Consider the following 23,046-nt stretch of genomic DNA (forward strand, 5'->3'; position numbering starts at 1 on the left):
TCTTTCACTCTCTTTCTCACTCTCTTTCTCACTCTCTTTCTTTCTTTCTTTCTTTCTTCTTTCTTTCTTTCTTCTTTCTTTCTTTCTTTCTCCCTCTTTCTTTCTTTCTCCCTCTTGCTCTCTCTTTCGTTCGCGCTCTCTTTCGCGCGCTCTCTCTTTCTTTCTCTTTGATTCTTTCTTTCTCTCTCTCTCTCTTTCTCTTTCTCTCTCTCTCTCTTTTTCTCTCTCTCTCTCTTTTTCTCTCTCTCTCTCTTTTTTCTCTCTCTCTCTCTCTTCTCTCTCTCTCTCTCTTTCTCCTCTCTCTCTCTTTCCTCTTTCTCTCTCTCTCTCTCTTTCTTTCTTTCTCTCTCTCTCTCTTTCTTTCTCTCTCTCTCTCTTTCTTTCTCTCTCTCTCTCTTTCTTTCTCTCTCTTTCTTTCTTTCTCTCTCTCTCTCCCTCTCCCAATCTGATTTCTGTGTGGTTTGTATGTAATCTCCATTTCATTCCCAGTTTCCCTCCTAAACTATCCCCAACCACCCACCTGAATAAAGTTTTATTTTATTTACTCTGTATGTTTTTTTGACTCTTACTTTTCAGCTCATGGGTCAAAGTGCAATCCCCATGTGTTCCTCCCAGTACGAGCGTATGTTCAATTCTACCCGCCTCCCAGGGTTAGAGACAGGTACAGTGACATCCCGCGCAAGCTCTCGGCCATCCTCACATTGCACCTGACATCCCCTTCCTTGACTCTCACCCTCAACCCCTTCACCCTCAACACCCTTTTAGCCCCCTCCCCAACCCTCACTCTTGACTCTGTTCCCGACCCTCGCCCTTAGCCCCCTGCTCGACCCCCCCTCACCCTTACACACACATTCCCACCTCCCTCCCCTCCCTCACCCTCAATTCCCTCCTTCACCCTCTTATCTTTACCCTCACATTCCCACCTGCATCCCCTCACTCCCATCCCAAAAACTCGTCCCACCCACGGCCCACATCCCCACCTCCCACTTGCTGTCTATTGCTTCATGTTAGAAACGTTAAGGTCGGGGGTAACTGCTCACACAAATAAACTGGGCAGCTTGGTGTGTGTGAGCAATGACATGAGAGATCCAGTGGTGACACAGTGCAGAGGGATCCAGTCTGAGGGTTAGTGTGAGGGATCCAGTGGTAAGACAGTACAGAGGATTCCAGTGTGAGCAACAGTGACAAATCCAGTGATAAGATAGTGTGGAGAATCCAGAATTTGAGACAGTGTAGTGTGTATGTGTGAGAGAGAGAGCGAGAGAGGTCACGCTGTGTCCTCTCACTGTCTCCTGAAGGGAACCTGGGGTCCCTAGGGGCACATTCTTGCATTATCCAACCAGCTGCTGTGGAGCTCCCTCCTCCCAGCCAGTCTTCCAATCCCATTTTGCTAGGGCATGCCCCGGGGTCATTTGTGTTCCACTAATATGACGACTGCTGAACAAAGGTGACGTGAAGAGGTTGCCCAACAAAAGCTGCAGGCTCTCCCACTTGCCCGGACTGCACCTTGTCTCCTGTGTCTGGATATCACCATCCCACCCTGCACTCCTCTGTCACTCCACACCAGCCTGTGTCTACAGTTTGTGTGTGTGTGTGTCTGTGTCTCCGTTCCTGCTGGAGCTGGTTTCAACACCAGCACAGCAGCCAGAGCTCAGAGCTCATTCCCCAGCATCCCTTTGGCTGCTTTGACTTTCCATCTCTCGTAAAATTCACGGTTCCTCATTGTCCTCGTGCGTGGCTCTCTCTCTCCCACTCCCTCTCTCTGTCTGTCTCTTTCACCCTCTCTCTTGTCTCTCATGACATCTCTGTGTTGCCCCTTAGACACTCTGCAGCACCTGAAGGACAGCAAACACATAGTTGTCTACCACCGGGGACGATTCTACAAGGTCTGGCTCTATCACAACGGCAGGCTCCTCAAACCCTGTGAGATCCAAACTCAGATGCAGAAAATCCTCGATGACCAGTCACCAGCCCAGCCTGGGGAGGAGAAACTGGCAGCTCTGACTGCAGGAGACAGGTGAGTGAGAGAGAGAGGGAGAGTCCGGGATTACCCAGGATCTCCAGCAATCCCACAGACTTTGAACGTGAATTCATGCCCTTTTCGTTCCCGAGACCAGCAGGGGCTGAGACCTTGCAGCCCCCCAGAATTTAAACAGTTACTGGGATTCGAACCTGTGGCTTCTGAGTTAGTATCCAGTGCCACAGCACCATATCTACCCACAGCTTCATGTAATAGCACCCTGAGGAGGCAGTTCGATATTTGCAACAAATGCTCGTGTGACAAGAGTGCCAGTAAAGCTGACTCTGGCTGTGAGGAGTGCACCCTCACTGCCACTCTCTGGGCTTCATGTGTTTCCCCTGATAACTGTGTCTCTCTTCATGTTCCCTGCCCAGGCTACCTCAGTGAATGTTTTTAAGGCAAAGATAGGTCGATTTTTCAACAGTAAAGGAATTAAGGTTTATGGTGAGCGGGCGGGTAAGTGGAGCTGAGTCCACAAAAAGATCAGCCATGATCTTACAAAATGGCAGAGTGGGCTCAACGGGCCAGATAGAACATAGAACATTCCAGCGCAGTACAGGCAATTCAGCCCTTGATGGTGCGCTGACCTATGGCACCAATCTGAAGCCCATCTATTCCATTTTCATCCATATGTTTATTCAATGACCATTTAAATGCCTTTAAAGTTGGTGAGTCTATTACAATGCAGGCAATGTATTCCACGCCCCTACTACTCTCTGAGTAAAGAATCTGACATCTACTCCTGCATCTATTTATTCTGTTATGATGTTCTTCTGATCTAGGGTCCCCTGGGCTAAAGCACGGAGGTCATTCTTCAGCCAGGGCAAGAACAGAGTGTCGTTGGACACCATCGAGAAAGCTGCTTTCTTTGTGACACTGGATGACACCGAGCAGGGATTCAGGAAGGAGAATCCTGTGGAGTCCCTCGATGATTACGCCAAGTCTCTGCTTCACGGCAAGTGCTACGACAGGTCAGTGACTGGAGTGGAGCTGGAGGTGATCGGGCAGGCTGAGGATCTAGGCCCCGGGCCACGGGCGCCGGGCCAAGGCTTCAAGAGTAATGTATGAGGGAGGAGAGTGGGAAGGTGGGTATCACCTGAGAGGATGACAGGGCCATCTGTGGGAGCAGGGCGATTAGAATGTGATTGGCTGGTGGCAGTGTGACTTTCTGAATGGGAAATCACGACAAATCCCCAGGGTTTAAAATTTGTATCTCTTGGGGTAAAGGAGAATCAGGATTCTCCTGGTTCTATATCTGGATTTTCAAAAGGATTCACCGAGCGTGTTACCTAAGAGAAGCTTGTTGAGTTGGAAATAATACTTTACCATGGTGTGGTTAATGGACAGAACACAGATGAATGGCTGACGTGCTGTGACCAGTTTATATTGTCCTTTTATATTCATGACTTGTAAGAAGGGACTGAGTGTAATGGTCCACATTTGTATAAAATTAGATAGAAAGAGGAGAGAGAGTGATTAGAACGTTAAAGCATATGGAATTGAGGGAAACTTGGTGAGATGGATTAGAAACTGGTGCAGTAATGGGACACAAAGGGTAATGGTAAAAGATTGGTTGGGTGACTGGAGGCCTGTGTCCAGTAGTGACCACAGCAATCAGTACTGAGACCCTTATTGTTTGTGATATACATAAATTATATCAATGAAAATGGGGAGGGAGCAATATTAAGCAAATTTGTAAACAACATGAAGATTGGGAGAGTGATCAATAGCGAAGATGTTTACAGGAAGATATAGATGGCGGTTGGTGAGATGGGTAGACTAGCGGCAGATGGTATTTAACCCTGATAAGCGCAAGGTGATAGAAGCAGAAACAAAATGAAGGAGTATTTAATGAACAGCAGGACACTGGGTAGCTTAGAGGGACAAAGGGATCTTGGAGTAATTATTCAAAGATCCCTGAAATAGGATAGTTTAGAAGGCATGTGGGACATTTACTTTCATCAGTCATGACAGCAAGGAGGTAATGTTGGAGTTGGACAGAGTACTAGTCAGGTCACAACTGGAGTATTGTTCTGGTCACCTCACTACAGGAAGAATGTGATAGCACTGCAGGGGTACAGAGGAGGTTCACCAGGATGTTGTCCGGGATGGAGGAATTGAGTTATAAGGAGAGACTAGACAGACTTGGGGTGTTTTCTTTCGAGCAGGGAAGACTGGGGGACGTGATTGAGGTGTGTAAGATTATGAGGGGCAAGAACAGGGTGATTGGGGTCAGCTGTTCCCCTCAATTGAGGAATCAGTCACAAGATGTAATAGTTTTAGGCTAAGGGGCAAGAGATACAGAAGGAATTTGGAAAAATAAACCTTTTTACGCAGCAGCTGGTGGGAATCTGGAATACACAGCCTGGGAAGGTAGTAGAGGCCAGAAACCGAACAACTTTTTAAAAGATATTTGAATGAGTATTTCAACTATCATAACATTCAAGAAGATGGGGCAAGTGCAGGAAATTAGGATTGGCATGCCTTTAATGGTAGTTATGTCAGTGCATACTCAATGCACCAAAGGGTCATTTCTGTGCTATATGAATCTATGGCTACGGGGGCAGAATGATACTTTCAGTGAGTAGGCAACAAGTTGGGGGGTGGAGTATAATGAGAGAGAATAATTGCTTGGTGCAACAGATAATCCACATTGCAGAAAGCAGACGAAAAGCTGAAACTTCCTCAATGTTCAATGTTCAGGACAGGAGGCAGAAGACAGCCTGGGACTCAGGAACACCACTGTACTGCATAGGAACAGGGTGCTGATTGGTCAGGCCATCATTAACATGAAGATGAAGCAAGAAGAGTTAACTGTTGATCTTCATTGCCTGAGCAGACAGGTGGATTCTGATTGATCAGTGTGTTGCCAAGGGGATGTGGCAGTGTTGTTGGGCTGTCTCCATGAGCCTTTCCTTTTGGAAAGGGCACAACATCTTGCACAATTTCCTTGTGTCTGCATAAAACCAAGGACTGTGTGTTTGTGTATGGAGCTTCAAGCACAGGCGCTGGCACTGTGATCTTGGCTGATCATCTTAACATGGACTGCATGCTAAGTCTCAGTACAGTCTAGATTATTCTGTAAGTGATTTCCAATTACGCATTGCATCAAATGATGGGTAGACTTTTCTGAGATTTGCAAGCATGGTCTGGTTGAGCACAATTGAGGTGCTGTCCACTGCAAATGAACAGGTTCTGCCAGTCACTAGGGAGTGTGGCCTACAGACCTACCATCACACCAGCACTGAAACTCGCATACCACATCTCTCATTTGTACGGGAGAGAAATTGTCCAATTAGCTTAACAGCAACATCTTGTTAGTTGCAGAAAACCACTTATGGATTTATTGCAGTAAGTAATAGCAGCAGCAATGTGAGACAGGTAACTTCAGCTGTTGGTCACATTTTTGAGACACTTTCCCCTTTTTTTTTAAGAGAGATCTAGTCAGGGTTAGAAATGTTGAGCAAAAACCCATGCCTGAGTTTGCACAATTCACATTGAGTGATGATTAGATCAGAATATGTGGTACAATGCAGGATCGTTTGGAAATGTCCCATCTCAGTGTCAAACATCCACAATGAGCAGACAGCTAGGACCCTAATCACCAATCAGATTGATCATGTAGTGGGTAAGACTGGGAGAATCCCAATGTGCACATTGACTGGTGAATGTAGACTTGCTATATATTGTGGAGAGAATCCATTATGTAACTTCTCAGCTAACACGTTGAGGCAGGAGTTTGTTTGGACTTCATTATCAATTGTGGAAAGAAATTCCTTCAAGCATTGACATCCTTCAGATTCAAATAACACTGAAGTCTCACATCAGGCGTACAGAAGGAATGGGCTGTTAGTGGTCTTGCCATTGAAAATATTAGTGAGAGCTGAGTCAAGACGATATTTCCATGACTGCCATCTATTTGGGCGGACATGTGGCACTGAACTGAACTCAGTTGTATGAGTTGCTATGTTTGTGAGTTCCATGAGGATAGTTTCAGATATAGGTGGCACAATACAGTGACGTTATGCCAACGTCAGTGGACTGAATCAGATGTGGTTTTATTTTGGCTAAGTACCAGTTATGTGAAGTTTTTGGAGGGTTTTTAACCATAACGCCTAGTCAGTTTTCTTTACCCGTCACAGCCATCTGGAGGCATGCCCAACACTGTAGGAGAAAGGTAATGACCTTCTCCACCCCAACAGTGTAAATGCCACCATCTCCTCACCGATGTATCACACTCTAATCTGGTAATGTACACACCAAAACCCCCCACCCAAATCATGGCTCACACTCTACCACTCTCACTATTGCCTGCAATGTCTCTCCAACCCATCCTCGTGTACCCCAGCTTGTGACACCACTACCCCCCGAATTACCCTCTTTGCTGCCTACTCATTCACTTGAGACACTTCCCCACCTGCAGCACCAAGAGTGGTTGTGCCACCCACTTCCATCTCCCTTCGTACCCACATCTGTCTCACTGTAGGAGAGTAACAGCCCAAAATAGGGCAGAAAGAGCCAAGGATGGTCGGCAGCCCTACGTACGGTTCCTCACCCGTTATGAGGAGAGAAACCTGATCCTGACCATCTTAAGCAGGTTCAGATCTGGTATTAAAAGCTGCCTTTACCATACTGCATAGGGATCCCTCTTGCATTACCTGACAACTATGTCAAACTTTCTAGCTGTGTGTCTGGTAAACAGCGCAGAAAGATAGTAATAATGTGAGGCTAGTATGTCTGGCTGAAGGGACAATGTGCAAAATGGCAGCACGAGGCAGTGATGCTGTGAGTCTCCAGATAGGCTCAGAGTGAGTGAGCCCTTTGACAGGAAGTGAGGAGCCTGGGCACACAACCGGGTGCAGCTAGGAGTACGTCCCAGAGCGCACAGTGTCCTTGCTGCAGCATTACAGTGATAGCCACCAGGGCAGCCCAAGATGTAAAATTGAAGGGCAGGAGCATCCTGTAAATGTTTCGGAGATGCACCATGAAGGTTCATAGAGGCTGGTGTATGACAGATTCAAACGTCCTTGGAGGTGGTGTGCATTAGTGCCCTTGCAGTGTGTCCAGTTAGTGCCCAATGTGCAACAGGAGTGGTACTGAGCAAGCAGGGAGCCAGGTCTGCTCTGACTTCCATTTCCTAAGCTCGAGCTTGTGTGGTGAGAGAGGATGCTGACTATTAATAAGGTGAGTTGTGGTGTTAACAAGGTGTTTAACAAGCTTTAATTCCCCCTTCATTGGCGTCTTGCTGGTGTCTCATGAGAATCTCACCTCACTCGGTTTCTCTCACAACTCTGCCCCAAACCTCAGCAGAACCCACATTGCTGAGAGCTCTGTAATGGCCTATCTGAAGCTTTGTTAGTAAAGGAATTGGCAATGTTGAAGGAGCACGTGAACATCCGGTCACTCTCAAAGTCTTGTGTAGTTTTAGTGAGTGTAAAAGAGTCTCACACAGAGTATGAGGAAATCCCATGTTGAATTGGTTGCAATTGGGTTCAGCCATTGAACAGAGCTAGTCACAGAGTGGGCTATAAGGAGTACATCATCTTTACCTGTTGTGGGCACCCTGTACTTATGTGAGCTCAGTGAAGCACAAACATGAATTCTGTTGTAGATACCCTCCTGGCTGGTTACCAATTTGACAAAATTCCAACCATCAACTTGCTCTTGAGGGTGACTGTTCACAATGTGCAGTGGCAGATCCTGTTGTTAGAAACTGTGGAACAACCATTTGAGCACAGTGTGCCATTAGAGTCATAGTGATGTACAGCATGGAAACAGACCCTTCGGTCCAACTCATCCATGCCGACCAGATATCCCAACCCAATCTAGTCCCACCTGCCAGCACACGGCCCATATCCCTCCAAATCCTTCCTATTCATATACCCATCCAGATGCCTCTTAAATATTGCAATTGCACCAGCCTCCACCACTTACTCTGGCAGCTCATTCCATACACGTACCACCCTCTGCTTGAAAACATTGCCCTTAGGTCTCTTTTATATCTTCCCCTCTCACCCAAAACCTATGCCGTCTAGTTCTGGACCCCCCACCCCAGGGAAAATACATTGTCTATTTACCCTATCCATGTCCCTCATAACTTTGTAAACCTCTATAACGTCACCCCTCAGCCTCCGACACTCCAGGGATAACAGCCCCAGCCTGTTCAGCCTCTCCCTATAGCTTAAATCCTCCAACCCTGGCAACATCTTTGTAAATCTTTTCTGAACCCTTTCACGTTTCACAACATCTTTCTGATAGGAAGGAAACCAGAATTGCACGCAATATGCCAACAGTGGGCTAACCAATGTCCTGTACAGCTGCAACACGACCTCCCAACCCCTGTACTCAATACTCTGACCAATAAAGGAAAGCATACCAAATGCCTCCTTCACTATCCTATCTACCTGCAACTCCAGTTTAAAGGTGCTATGAACCTGCACTTCAAGGTCTTTTTGTTCAGCAACACTCCCTAGGACCTTACCATGATGTGTAGAAGTCCTGCTAAGATTTGCCTTTGCAAAATGTAGCACCTCACACTTATCTAAATTGAACTCCATCTGCCACTCCTCAGCCCATTGGCCCTTCTGATCAAGATCCCATTGTATTCTGAGGTAACCTTCTTTGCTGTCTGCTACACCTCCATTTTGGTGTCATCTGCAAACTTACTAACTATACCTCTTGTGCTCATGTCCAGATCATTTATATAAATAACGAAAAGTAGTGGACCTAGCACTGATCCTTGTGACAGTCCACTGGTCACAGGCCTCCAGTCTGAAAAACAATCCTCCATCACTACCCTCTGTCTTCCACCTTCAAGCCAGTTCTGTATCCAAATGGCTAGTTAGGAACCTTGTTGAATGCCTTACTGAAGTCCATATAGATCACGTCTACTGCTCTGCCCTTCATCCTCTTTGTTACTTCTTCAAAAGACTAGTCATGTTCGTGAGACATGATTTCCCATGCACAAAGCCATGTTGACTATCCCTAATCAGTCCTTGCCTTTTCAAACACATGTCCATCCTGTCCCTCAGGATTTCCTCCACCAACTTGCCCACCACTGACATCAGGCTCCCCGGTCTATAGTTCCCTAGTTTGTCCTTACCACCTTTCTTAAATAGTGGCACCACATTAGTCAACCTCCAATCCTCCGGCATCTCCCCTGTGTGTCTTCAGTAGATATCATCCTGTTTGGTAAGCATGACTAATGTGAGGCCTTAATGTGGTTTATATGTCTGAATATTGTGGCTTACCTCAGGATTACATTTGTTAGATATTCCACAGTATAAATAGGACCAGATTCTTCAAGGGATCTTTTGGGCCTACAGCATCAATGCTGGACCCTGGGGAGATAATGGATTCTGTTGGAGATTGAAACATATACATTGCACCCTTTGGTGGAAAAGTCAATGTACATTCATAACCCTGTTATCAGCCTGCTCTAGCTCATGCTGCATAAGGGCTCACTCCTGGAGAAGTACAGCTCAGAAAAAGATCCTACAGCCCATTGAGTCTGCTCAGCAGATTGTGGCACGATGTCTCACCGAGCAACAGTATTGCATTTGTAATCCTCATAACAGTCTATCCACCATTAGAAATAATTGGGTGATTTAGAAATCACTTACTGAATGATGCAGACTGTGCTGAGACTTAGCCTGGAATCTAAGTTAAGATGATCAGCTCTTAATGCAGTGCATTTGCCTGTGCTCGAAGCTCCATACACAAACATGCAGCACCTTGTTTTATGTAGACATAAGAAATTTGGACAGACGTATACCCTTTCCAGAAGAGAACGGGTTCATGCAGACAGTCCAACTCTGCTGCATTCCCGGCAACACTGTGACCAATCAGAATCCACCTGCCTGTTCTGGCAATGAAGATTGACAGTTCTTTCTTCATCTCCATGGCAAGTATGGCCGGACCAATCAGCATCATTCCCATGAGCTATAACATGGTGTCCCTGTGTCCCAGTCTGCCTCCTGCCACCTAGTCCTGAGCAGTGAACAATGGGAAATTTCCTCTTCTCGTTTCCTGTCTGCAGTCTTCAGTGAGGGAGATGATGGGAAGAATCCAACTATAGGACGTTGTTCAACAGAACATAAAAAATTTAAGAAAGACCAAATTACAGCAGACACTGGAAACTGTACTGAAAACGGCAAGTCTGGAAATCACAGCAGAACAGACAGCATCCATGGAGAGAGAGCAAGCTAACGTTTCCAGTGTAGATTACTCTTCATCAGAGCTGCAGTGAAGTGTGGAGGGATAGCATTTATGCAATATTTTGGGGGGTGGGGGTGGGGATGGGGTTGTGGGGGGTAGTTGGTGTCGGGTGCTGGTGAAGAAAAGATTTTGATAGTTCAGATTAAGTGGTCAGTATGTGGAATGGCAGAACAATGTCTCCTGCCAGATTTGAAAGGACAGTAACTGGGTTTGCGGGAGGGGAGGTATAATAGCAAGCTACAGGAAAGGGAAGAAATGGTTCACAATTTAAAGGTGTCTGGCTTTGGATTGCTGCAGTGTTCCAGTGAGAAACCAAATGCAGACTTGGTGACGGCATTGCGGAACATCTCCGGTCGGGTCATAAGCAGGATCTCGACCATCCCATAGCCGGTCATTTTAACACAGTGTCGTGCTCGTGTGCCCATGTGCCTGTCTTTGGCATGTTGCAGTGTTCCAGTGAATCACAGTGTGAATTGGAGGAGCAACATCTCATCTGCAGACTAGGCAGTTTACAGCTTTCTGGACTTAACATTTAGTTCAACACCCTCAAATTGTGAACCATTTCTTTCCTTTTCTTTTAGCTTGTTATCATGTCCTCCCCTTTCCCCACCACAATGGGACTGTCTGTCAGACACATCCAGATCATTTCTGCCATTCTCACATTTCGAACATTTAAGCTGAACTATCAATATCTTTTCTCCATCAGCACACTATACCCACTACCCCCCACAACCCCAACCCCCTCTCCAAAGTGTTGCATAAATACTGTCCCCTCCACCCCGCTTCAGCTAGACTCGAAACATTAGCTTGTTCCCTCTTCAGGGATGCTGTCTGATCTGCTGTGATCTCCAGCGTTTGGCTGGACATGAAGCATTGAGTTAGTTTGCAGTACAGTGAATGGGAAAGAATCACGCTAGTGTTTATTACAAAACTAGGCAGAGTGTAGGAATGTTACTGCAAGCCTTTGAACACTCAGCACTGTTGTGATTCCCGTACTAAAGGAAGGATGATTTTACATTAAAATAGGACTGTAACAGGATATCACTGGGTCAGCTCCAGAGAGTAAAGGCCCAACTATTGAGGAGGGATTGAGCAGGTTGAGCCTAGGGTTTGGGGACAATAGTGAGAGTGGAATGCGGCAGAGTGACTGGGATGGGAAGACCAGCTTGGTCACAGCTTCTAAAAACTTGTGTCTCTCTCTTTGCAGGTGGTTTGATAAATCTATAAGTTTTATTATTTTTAAAAATGGGAAGATTGGTCTGAATGCTGAACACTCATGGGCAGATGCTCCGATCATCGGGCACCTCTGGGAGGTAAGAGACCCCTCACTTTCCCATTAGCAACCACTGGGGTCATCTCTGTCAAATGGCAGAGCACGCACCATGAATGGGAACTGTAACCAGGAGGAAACTGCAGCAGGGAAACCCCCTCTGAGAGAAAGGAAAGAGAGAGAGAGAGAGACTGTCACACTGTATGACTCTCAGTGAGGGAGCGATTGACACCGACACCTTTCAACATTGACATAGTGAGCTGGGCTGGACTGGCACCAAGAACAGGACGTTGACCAGTGGTCTGCCACAAAGATCTGCCCACTGCTTTTCATCATTTGTATAAATGATTTGGATCTGAACATAGGAGAGTTAGTTAATAAGTTTGCAGATGACACAAAAATTGGAGGTGTAGTGAACAGCGAAGAAGGTTACCTCGGAGTACAACAGGATCGTGATGGGCCAATGGACTGAGGAGTGGCAGATGGAGTTCAATTTAGATAAATGTGAGGTGCTACATTTTGCAAAGGCAAATCTTAGCAGGACTTATGCAGTTAATGGTAAGGTCCTAGGGAGTGTTGCTGAATAAAGAGACCTTGGTGTGCAGGTTCATAGCTCCTTGTAAGTGGAGTCTCCGGTCGCTAGGATACTGAAGAAGGTGTTTGGTATGCTTTCCTTTATTGGTCAGAACATTGAGTATAGGAGTTGGGAGGTCATGTTGCAGGCATACAGGATATTGGTTTGGCCACTTTTGCAATGTTATGTGCAATTCTGGTCTCCCTCCTATAGGCAGAGTGTTGTGAAACTTGAAAGGGTTCAGAAAAGATTTCCAAGGATGTTGCCAGGGTTGGAGTATTTGAGCTATAGGGAGAGGCTGAACAGGCTGGGAGCATCAGAGGCTGAGGGGTGACCTTTTATAGAGGTTTGTAAAATTATGAGGGACATGGATACAATAAATAGATGAGGTCTTTTCCCTGGGGTGGGGGACTCCAGATCTAGAGGGCCTAGGTTTAGCGTGAGAGGGGAAAGATTTAAAAGAGACCTACAGGGCAACATTTTTACTCAGAGGGTGGTATGTGAATGGAATGAGCTACCAGAGGAAGTGGTGGAGGCTGGTACAATTACAGCACTTAAAAGGCATCTGGATGGGTATATGAATAGGAAGGGTTTGGAGCGATATGGACCAAGTGCTGGCAAATGGGACGAGATTAATTTAGGATATCTGGTCAGACCGAAGGGTCTATTCCTGTACTGTATATGCCTCTATGATTCTATGGTAAGGATCGGGACTGGAGCACTCAGAGGACATAGAAGATCAGTGGAATCCCCGGCTCAGAGACTGGATGCTACACAGAAAAGTGAGCACCCAGATTCCCATGTCTGCGTCACTTACTTCCACCCACTCCTCAGGAGCAAGTGACCTCAAGTCATTTACACACTTTCTCCCTGTAACCCTCCCCTTTTCAGATAGTCATCAAATCCCTCTTTCTCTCTTGAAAGTCTCAAAAGACACTACCACCCCCGCACTCAATGCATTCCAGACCCTAACCCCTCGAGTGAACCTGACTTCCCCCCCACACTCTCAGACAGTACATTCTAGACCCTAACCCAATCTTTGTGTGAGAGTTCACCTCATGTCACCCTTTCTGGTCTATCAATTACCTAAGAGCTGTACTCTCTCATAATTAATCCTTCCAGTAATGGAATTAGTGTCTGTTTGTATATTTTTTAAAATGTGTATTGACAGGAGAGGGTTTGCTTGGTAAGACCTGAATATTATTGCCTTTGGTTCTGTTAAAGAACCAGTGGAGATCAGTCCTGATGGTGTGTAATGGTGGGGACCTTCTGTGTTACAGCTGATAGCATACAGTGCGACCCCGCTGGGAGTTGGAGTTTGTGAATGTCACTTTGCTGTTAACGTCTTTGTGTCTTCTGCAGTCGATCCTGGCCACTGACCAGTTCCAGCTGGGATACACTGAGGAGGGGAATTGCAAAGGGGAAGCTAACAGCCAGATTCCACTGCCCCAGCGCCTTCAGTGGGAGATCAGTGAGCCGGTGAGTTCCCTGTTTGTGGCTGACCTTGAAGATCGAATCAGTTAACCTGCAGCACTGACCTCCTGCTCCCAGCCCAGGTCCCAAGTCCGACCGTCCTGATTGAGTTGTTTCATAGCCTTACTGGGTGCAGTCAGACCGGCCACCCGCTTTTGGCTCCCATTGCCCACAACAACCTTGATCTCCACTTCCTCTATGGTGATAGTAAACAGGGCTTTTCAGTCCATTGACACAGTGAGCTGGGCCCTGATGTACATCCCAGAGGGTGAGGGTGAGACAGGGGACAGAGGGAGTAGGGGGTGAGGGTGAGGGTGGAGTTGAAACATTCACTCTGTTTCTCCACGCACAGAGATGATGTGATGCTGCAGCATTCTGTGTGCCTGTCCCGGATGGTAGTGTTCTTTGTTGTGGGCAGCTACCATCCAGTTTTGATGAGTTTCTTGCTGACTGCTTTCTCTGTGTCCCACAGTGTCAGGAAGTGATCACACAATCTCTGAGTGTGGCGCAGCAACTGGCTGACGATGTGGACTTCCACTCCTTCCCATTTGACAACTTTGGCAAGGGTCTCATCAAACGGTGCCGAATCAGTCCTGACGCCTTTGTACAGATGGCACTGCAGCTGGCACACTACCGGGTACAGTCTGTTTTCATCAATCCTCCTCAACCTCTGCCTAAATGACTGACAAGACACTGTGACAGAAACGACAGAATCATATCCACAACACCATCGACAACATCAATTCTCCTCATTTCAGGATGGATGGAAATACATTTCCCAGCCTAATCCCTGGAATGGGAGGCTTGTCTAATTGGGAAAGGCTGCATAGACTCGGTCTGTATCCTCTGGAGTTTAGAAGGGTCAGAGGCGACTTAATTAAAACATGTAAGATGCTGAAGGGGTCAAACAGGTCAACGAGGTCATATGAGAGACTCTAGGACTGAGAGTACTGAATCAAACAAATGGGGCACCATTTAAAACAGACAATAAGGAGCTATCCCTCAGGGTTGAGAGGCTTTGGAATTCCCTTAATCAAAAAGTGGTGGATACGGAATCTTTAAATCTGTTTTTTTAAGGAAGAGGTCAATTGATTTTTGATGTCCATGTAGGTGAAAGGTTATCGGGGCTATGCAGGGATATGGAGTGTTTTATTGAATGTTGGAGCAGGGTTGAAGGGGAGAACGGTCTCCTGCATTTGTACTGATTTAATGATGAACTGAGAGATGCAGGGTGACAGAGACTTTGAAAAGGAGAGGGAGAGAAAGAGGCTGGTGAATATGTCAGGATCATTGTGGGCTTTGAGCTGAGGGTATAAAGATACCTCAGTTATAAAGGCGAGTGTGGTTGAGTTTTTGTTGGAGAGAGTTAGGCCATCATTGGGGCCTGTGGTCAGACCATTGTAATAAGACCCATACAGAGAAGGCATTTAGAGTCAACAAGATTGAAATCAGCGGTTCGACACTGAAAGAATATGGGTAAAATTGGTTAAAAAAAGAACAAAAGTCATCAAGGGACCTCCTGAAAGGTTCTGTCACAAGTGAGGTAGGTGTGTGGAGGGGGAATAAATCAATGATCTGTAATAGAGGGAAAGGTGAGCCCACTTAATTAGAATGTGAGGAGACATTTGAAAGAAATGCAAGGAAATAAGGTGAGAGTAGATTGGTCCAGTCGAAGGGTGGGCATTGACAATGATGGCTGAATTGCCTCCCCACTCTTACCAGGGGGCTGTAATTGTGCAGCTGGTCAATAGCTTTGATGCTTGGTGGTTTAAAATCACTCTCTGCCTGCCCTTGCAGCTTCCTAATGCCATGTGTGTGTTGTGTCACCAGGACAAAGGCTCCTTCTGTCTGACGTATGAAGCCTCCATGACCCGACTGTTCAGAGAGGGCCGCACCGAGACTGTTCGTTCCTGCAGCACTCAGGCCACCAAGTTTGTACTGGCCATGATGGACCCAGCTCAGACGGTAAAGCTTGTTCATCTCCATTCCCCAGCAGGAGAGCTTCCTTCACGTGTTTCCAGAGAAACCATCTCCCTGGGAGTTGTCAGTGCTGGCAGGGGCACTGATTTGATAGTAGCTGATGGTATATTGGTAACATCTCTGCACTGGGTTTCGTCTGGGTGTTGTGGTTTTCTCCCACAGTCCAAAGATGTGCAGTTTAGGTGAATTGGCCATCTGAATTGCCCATAGTGTTCCAGGATGTGTAATTTAGGTGCATTAGTCAGGGGAAATGTAAAGTAGGTTAAGGGAATGGGTCTGGGTGGGATACTCTTCGGAGGGTTGGTGTGGACTTGTTGTGCCAAATGACTTGTTACCACACTGTAGGGATTCTATGATTTCTATGTTTATCTGCTCTCAGGATGAGCGATTCCACTCCAGAATATCCCAGTTGTCCTCTTACTTCAAGGGCTGTAATTTCCCATCCTCCATGATCAATAATGCCCTCAAGCGCGTCTCTTCCACTTCCCACACCTCTGCCCTGAAACCACCACCCCCATCTACAACAAGGATAGAGTCCAAATCCAGCACATCATCCTCTGCCATTTTCACCACCTGCAAGCCCCCCTACTTAAATGCTATTTCCTTCCCCATCCCTATCCACTTTCTATAGGGACCGTTCCCTCCGCAACTCCCTCATTTGGTTTCCACTCCCCATCAACCTCTCTTCCACACCTGGCACCTTTCCCTGTGGCCATAGGAGGTGCAACACCTGCCCTCACACCTCCCCTCTTACCTCCGTCCAAGGCCCCAAAGAGTCCAAGTTCAGCAGAGAATCACCTGCATTTCCTCTAACCTGATTTATTACATCCCTTGCTCCCAATGTGGTCTCCTCTTCATCGAACAGACCAAGCGTGAACTCAGGACAAGTTCAGGGAACATCTATGGTTCGTATGCTCCATCAATGTCACTTCCCAGTTGCCAGCTATTTCAAATCCCCCTCCCACTCCCCTGACAACATACCCATCATGGACCTCCTCCACCATCAAAATAAGGCCACACTCAAACTGGAGGAAGACCACTTCATCTTCTGCCTCAGGAGCTTACAACCATATGGCCTTAATTGTAGAATTCACTAGCTTTCAAATCACCTCCCCCCCCCCCCCCCCCCAATCCCAGATCCAGCCCTCCTTCTCCACCTGCCCCCTTGACCTGACCTAATCTTTCTTCCCATCTATCGCTCCACCCTTCCCACTGACCAATCACAATCGCCTCCTATCTCCATCCCCCTATAACCATCCCATCTACCTTTTCCCCCCAGTCCCACCCCCTCCATCTATTTATTTCTCAGCCCCCTTCTCCCTCCCTGGTCCTGATTTAAGTTTCTGACTTGAAATGTTGATTCCTCTGATGCTGCTTGACCTGCTGTGCTTTTTCCAGCTCCACACTTTACCTTTGCGAATTATTTCCCTCCTGCTGACATTAGACTCACTGGCCTGCAGTTTCCTGATTTATGCCTCCCACCTCATTGAACAGTGTACTACATTAGTTGTTGTGCAGTCCTCTGATACCTTTCCTGTGGCAGGAGAGGATTTGAAAATGATTGCCAGAGCCCCTGCAACTTTGTCTCTTGTCTCCCAGAGCAGCCTGGGAATGGGGATTTATCCACTTTCAAACCACCTGCTGAAACCACTATTACCTCCTCTATTTTGATGCTAATTCATTCAATATATCATGGCCCCTTCACTAATCTCTATACCTACATTGTCCTTCTCTATCGTGAATACTGATACAAAAGTACTCATTTAAAACCTTGGCTAAATCTTCCAGCTCCAAAACCGTTTTGGTTCCTAATGAGCCCCCACTTTTTTCCAGATCCTATTGTCAAAGTATGTCAGTTTGGATTTTCTTCAGTGTTCCAGTACAGAGATTTTGCAATCCTCCTCTTTTTGAAGTCTGTCTGCACAGCGCAATGGATAGGGTCATGGTGAAGCCTTGCTGTGGGAATCACTGTGTTTCTTTCTGTCTAACTCTCAGCGGGAACAGAAGTTGAAACTGTTCAAACAGGCAGCGGAGAAACATCAGGATCTGTACCGTCATGCCATGACAGGTGCTGGCATTGATCGGCACCTCTTCTGTCTTTACGTGGTGTCCAAATACCTGGGGGTGGAGTCTCCATTCTTGAAGGAGGTGGGTATTATTGGACTGTGCACTGTGCTGTGTGCTTCCTCGTTTTGTACCGAGCTGCATTTGGACTTTGTTTTCTGAGAGAGCTGCAGGACTGTGCAATTGTTCAAACAATCAAAGCAGTTTCCATTTGGCAACCAACGGGCCAAATGGCACCAGTTAATTAGCTTCATTGAGGCTGGGACATTTCATTCCAAAAGCTGGTAGCTGTGACAGCTCAGCACTCCCTCGCTCCTGCAGCAGAGAGTCTGTCTGGATCAAGGGAACGGAATCAGTGGCACAGGAGCTGATCTGTAAATCAGGATCGGGAAACATGAGCCAAGCTGGATTAATAACCAAGAGCTCAGTCCAACACCCTGGGCCTGTGCTTGTTGGAATTTAAGTTTAATTATTAAAACTAAGAGAATTTAACAGCTGTCATGATTATCACAATGACAGGAAAAACCCATCTCATTCACTGCTGTTCTTGGGAAAGGAAATCCATCGCCCTTTCCTGATCTGACCCACTGCAAATCGGGCTACCTTTGCCAATGGTGCCCATGCCCGTTGACTGAATAAACACAGAGGCTGATGACCCTTGGCCTGAGCTCATTGATCCCTCAAGGGACACCTGATTGGCAAGTAGGCAATGGTGGGTGGGAGAGTTCTTGTGCCCCTTCTCTGATTTTTGTGTGTGTGTCTCTCTGTTAATTCTGTGTGTCTCCTTCAGGTATTGTCAGAGCCCTGGAAACTGTCCACCAGCCAGACCCCACACCAGCTGCTTGAACTCGTGGATGTCAACAGATTTCCCCAGTACGTGTCGAGCGGAGGGGGCTTTGGCCCGGTGAGTCCCGTGCTGATGGAGGTGGGGTATGAGGGGAAGCAGGTATTGCTGGACTGGTGTTCACTCCCTCTCCTGGGTGAGCCAGACTTGGCAGTCCAGGCAGAGGAAAGGCTGGTGTGGTCCTACCCTCTAGGGGAAGGGGGTGAGGGGGCAGACACCGAGTGAGGTAGATGTCTGGGCCCCAGCGAAAACTCCATTTGTTACAGCTCAGAGATTCGATTCCCTTCAATTACCTAATATAGATTAGGTTAGATTCCCAACAGTGTGGAAACAGGCCATTTGGCCCAACCAGTCCACACCGACCCTCCGAAGAGTAACACACGCAGACCCATTCTCCTACATTTATCCCTGACTAATGCGCCTGACATTACGGACAATTTAGCATGGCCAATTCACCTGACCTGCATATCTTTGGACCGTGGGAGGAAACCGGAGCACCCGGAGGAAACCCACACAAACATGGGGAGAGTGTACAAACTCCACACACACAGTCACCCAAGGCTGGAATTGAACCCGGGTTCCTGGCGCTGTGAGGCAGCAGTGCTAACCACTGAGTCACTGTGCCACCCTCACCCACATGGAAGATCTTGGGTGGGGAAGGAGGGCACCTGTGTGGGTGTGAGGGTTAGGGGACCCAGAGGGGGGTGGGAAGGAGGAATGGGATCATGTGTTTGGAGAATGGACTGAAGGGCCTTCTCCCTCTGGCCGACTCTCCCCATTTATAATTGCTGTCTGTGCATGATCACTGTCTGTTTTGGCAGGTGGCTGATGATGGTTACGGAGTCTCGTACATTATGGTCGGAGAGACACTCATTAACATGCACATCTCATGTAAATTCTCCAGTCCTGAGACGGTAAGTCCCACATCAGACAAACCAGGTGTGGTTGGCTGGGGAGGGTTGTTCGGGGATTGGTGGGAGGGGAAGGTGGTGTCACACACTGTCCCCAGGACTGTCTTGCTGTGGAGTGGGCAGGACTCGGGTGGCTGGGTTAATCTTATTCCATTGGAAAGTGGCAGAGAGCTCAGGGTTTGGAGGGAAAGGGCTGGTGATCCACAGCCTCAAGACTGAACATCTCACCCTGACAGTCTCTCCACATTTCTCAGTACTTCATAGGCTTTGTGGAGAGAAAGCTGTTTCCTCACTGTCATTGTCTGTTTCACTGGTTAATCCCCTGTTCCTCACCATCTCTTAACCTCTCTCCCTCTCACCCCCCACCATTGTCTGTCATCTCTCTCTCTCTCCTCCACTGTCACTTTCCTGCTCTCTCTCTTTTTCTCTCTCTCCTCACTCACTCTCTCTCACACACACACACATACACACACACACACACACACACACACACACACACACAGACCGTCACCTTCACTGTCTCCATTTCTCTCTCCTCCATCATGTCACCATTCATAGGGTCACAGAGATGTACAGCACAGAAACAAGCCCTTTGGTCCAACTCGTTCATGCTGATCAGATATCCGAAATTAATCTAGTCCCTTTTGCCAGCACTTGGCCCATATCCCTTTAAAACCTTCCTATTCATATATCCATTCAGATACCTTTTAAATATTACAAATTAAATAACACCAGGTTATAATCCAACAGGTATAATTGGAAGCACTAGCTTTCGGAGCGCCATTCCTTCATCAGGTGATTGTGTACTCCACAATCACAAGACACAGAATTTATAGCAAAAGTTTACAGTGTGATGTAACTGAAATTATACATTGAAAAATATCTTGATTGTTTATTAATTCTCTCATCTGTTAGAATAACCGTGATAGTTTCACTTCTTTCATATGAAAATCACAAAATTTTTAAAAAAAGTTTACATTCTCAGGTTAACTGTAACAATTGGTGTCAGCGCAGATAAGATGTTGAGGTGTTGAAGGTGTTAGCCCCCTGTGTTCCCTGTCTATGTCATAATGTTTAGACTGATTCTAACCTAAAAAGGTGAGTTAACAGTCTTACATGGATTCATGCAGTTTCTGAGTAAAGTGCTAGATAACTCTGCAAGTACAAATTCACCCCACAAACGTATATGTGTATGTGGGTTTATTTGTGTGTGTGTGTGTGTGTGTGTGTCTGGGTGGGGGTTTGAGTGTCTCTCTGTGAGAGAGAGAGAGAGTGTGTGTGTATGTAAAGTCGTCTAAGTCTGTGTGAGGGTGTATGTGGGAGTGTGTGTGTCTCGCAGACTTAGACAACTTTATACTCACACACATATACACTCTCTCTCGCAGACACTCTCAAACCCCCACCCCAGACACAACATCTTATCTGCTCTGACACCAATTGTTACAGTTAACCTGAGAATGTAACTTTTTTAAAAAACGTTTTGTGATTTACATATGAAAGAAGTGAAACTATCATGGTCATTCTAACAGATGAGAGAATTACCAAACAATCAAGATATTTTTCAATGTATAATTTCAGTTACATCACACTGTAAACTTTTGCTATAAATTCTGTGCCTTACAATTGTGTACTCCACAACCACCTGATGAAGGAGTGACACTCCGAAAGCTAGTGCTTCCAATTAAACCTGTTGGACTATAACCCACTGTTGTGATTTGTAACTTTGTACACCCCAGTCTAACACCAGCATCTCCAAATCATGACTTTTAAATGCTGTAATTGTACCAGCCTCCTCCATTTCCCCTGGCAGCTCGTTCCATACATGCACCACCCTCTGCGTGAAAACGTTGCCCCTTAGACCCCTTTTATATCTTTCCCCTCTCACTCTAAACCTATGCCCTCTAGTTCTGGTCTCCCCACCTCAGGGAAAAGACCTTGTCTATTTACCCTATCCATGCTCCTCATGATTTTATAAACCTCTATAAGGTCACCCCTCAGCCTCCGATGTTCCAGGAAAAACAGCTCCAGCCTATTCTGCCTCTCCCTATAACTCAAACCCTCCAACCCTGTCAACATCCTTGTAAATCTTTTCTGAACCCTTTTAAGTTTCACAACACTCTGCCTATAGGAGAGGACCAGAATTGCACATAATATTCCAAAAGTGGCCTAACCAATGTCCTGTAACAGCTGCAACATGACATTCCAACTCCTATACCCAATCCTCTTGACCAATAAAAGAAAGCATACTCAATGTCGTCTTCACTATTCCTCTCTGCCACACTATCACCTTACCTCCCTATGTCTCTCCTCCACGGTCTGTCACCCTCTCCATATTTCTCTCCTCTGTCACACTCCTTTTCCTCTCTCTCTCCTCCAGTGTCTGTCACCCTTCCTCTTTCTCCTCCACTTTCCTAACCCTACATCCCTCTCTTACTACTTTCTCCTCCATTGTCAACCTCCTCTTGTTCTCCACCAATATCTGTCACCCTTTCTCCCTCCGCTTTGACACACCTTCCCTCTCTTTCCTCCAATATTTGTCACCCTCCCTCCTCCTCTCTCTGTCATTTTTTCTCTCTCTCTTTCTCCATCTCCTATGCTGAAACTCTCCCACGTTCTCTCTTCTCTACTATATGTCATGCTCTCTTCTTCCTTTGCACTCTGACTACATCCATTTCCCCCAGGCCTGTGAACCCAGATAGGGGAGGGTTTGGGGTATACATTGTCTCCCAGCGTGCTCAGGTCATCAAAACACCAGCTGGTTTTAATGTTGTGACTGCTTTTCTTTGCCTTTAGGATTCTCATCGCTTTGGTAAGCATTTCCAACAATCTATGCTTGATATCCTGACCCTGTTCAACTTGAACAACAGGCCCAGCCAGTAACATGAATCACAGCAATGGCTGCAGCTTACCCCAGAGCAACTTTCAGAGGCGTGGCACAGAACGATTTGACGGCTGGCATCTTTGCATCACTCTTCCCCTTTGCCACTCTTCCCTGAGCGGCCATTCTGGGTGGATTATTTTGTCTGTCTTTGTAATTTCAAAGACCGCGAAGGCTGGACTGAGCTGAGGATGGTTGTGGGGGTGGGAGGTGAGGGGAAAACAGCCTGCCCTCTTTTTGAGCTGGTGGGGGTGGGGTGCAATTGTGTGGAGTCTCACCCGAGATAGTGCACAGGGTAAGGGAGGTGCGGTCAATGAGTCTTGTTTCCCAACCTCGCCCCCATTGTTGTAATTAAAGAGAGCTTCTTCACCTTGTCTTGTCTCTGAATTGTTGCTCAGTTTCACTGTTAACCATCAATGTATGAGTTCAAAACTGGAATCTGCAGCACACCCTGGCAGCCTGCAGAGGGAGTTATCGGACAGACAGTGGGATGTGAGATGTTTAACTCACGAGCAGGTTGGATGAACAAACTTCCCAGACTCCTGCTTATAAGGCAGCTATTAATTCCTGGTCTTCATTTCTGTCCCTCACCCTCTCCTGCCCTAGTTCAATAACTGTTAATATTTCCCATACAGAATGGAGTCTGGATAGATCCATGTGGAAAGCGAAGTCCTTGAATAAAAATGTCCCTAGCCATAAAGCCTTCTCTCTGAAGCTCAGCTGTAAGCCTGATAAGGGTCAATGAAGGAGCGGGGCCTAAGTTCTTTATCTCAACATTACTGACTGCAGCAGCCACCAGCCCATCCCTTTTAATG

At 46.7% G+C, this 23,046-nt stretch overlaps 1 protein-coding gene across 3 annotated transcripts in view; it reads left to right on the forward strand.

Annotated features, from left to right (window-relative positions):
• Window positions 1–22,605, forward strand: part of LOC140493449 (carnitine O-palmitoyltransferase 1, liver isoform-like) — a 56,122-nt gene extending 33,517 nt beyond the window's left edge. For 2 of the 3 annotated variants that reach the window (XM_072591891.1, XM_072591892.1), the window contains exons 10-19: window positions 1,822–2,017; window positions 2,803–2,991; window positions 11,445–11,550; window positions 13,444–13,560; window positions 14,027–14,191; window positions 15,385–15,519; window positions 17,530–17,682; window positions 18,389–18,502; window positions 19,264–19,356; window positions 22,147–22,605. In XM_072591891.1, coding sequence (XP_072447992.1) covers window positions 1,822–2,017; window positions 2,803–2,991; window positions 11,445–11,550; window positions 13,444–13,560; window positions 14,027–14,191; window positions 15,385–15,519; window positions 17,530–17,682; window positions 18,389–18,502; window positions 19,264–19,356; window positions 22,147–22,233 — 1,355 coding nt within the window. In that variant the 3' untranslated portion in view covers window positions 22,234–22,605. Of the gene's footprint in view, window positions 1–576; window positions 662–1,821; window positions 2,018–2,802; window positions 2,992–11,444; window positions 11,551–13,443; window positions 13,561–14,026; window positions 14,192–15,384; window positions 15,520–17,529; window positions 17,683–18,388; window positions 18,503–19,263; window positions 19,357–22,146 lie in introns of all 3 variants that reach the window. The other variant, XM_072591893.1, reaches the window with a different exon arrangement.
• Window positions 22,606–23,046: the final 441 nt, after the last annotated feature.

Source organism: Chiloscyllium punctatum, chromosome 22 (genome assembly GCF_047496795.1).
Source record: "Chiloscyllium punctatum isolate Juve2018m chromosome 22, sChiPun1.3, whole genome shotgun sequence".
Classification (NCBI taxonomy): domain Eukaryota; kingdom Metazoa; phylum Chordata; class Chondrichthyes; order Orectolobiformes; family Hemiscylliidae; genus Chiloscyllium; species Chiloscyllium punctatum.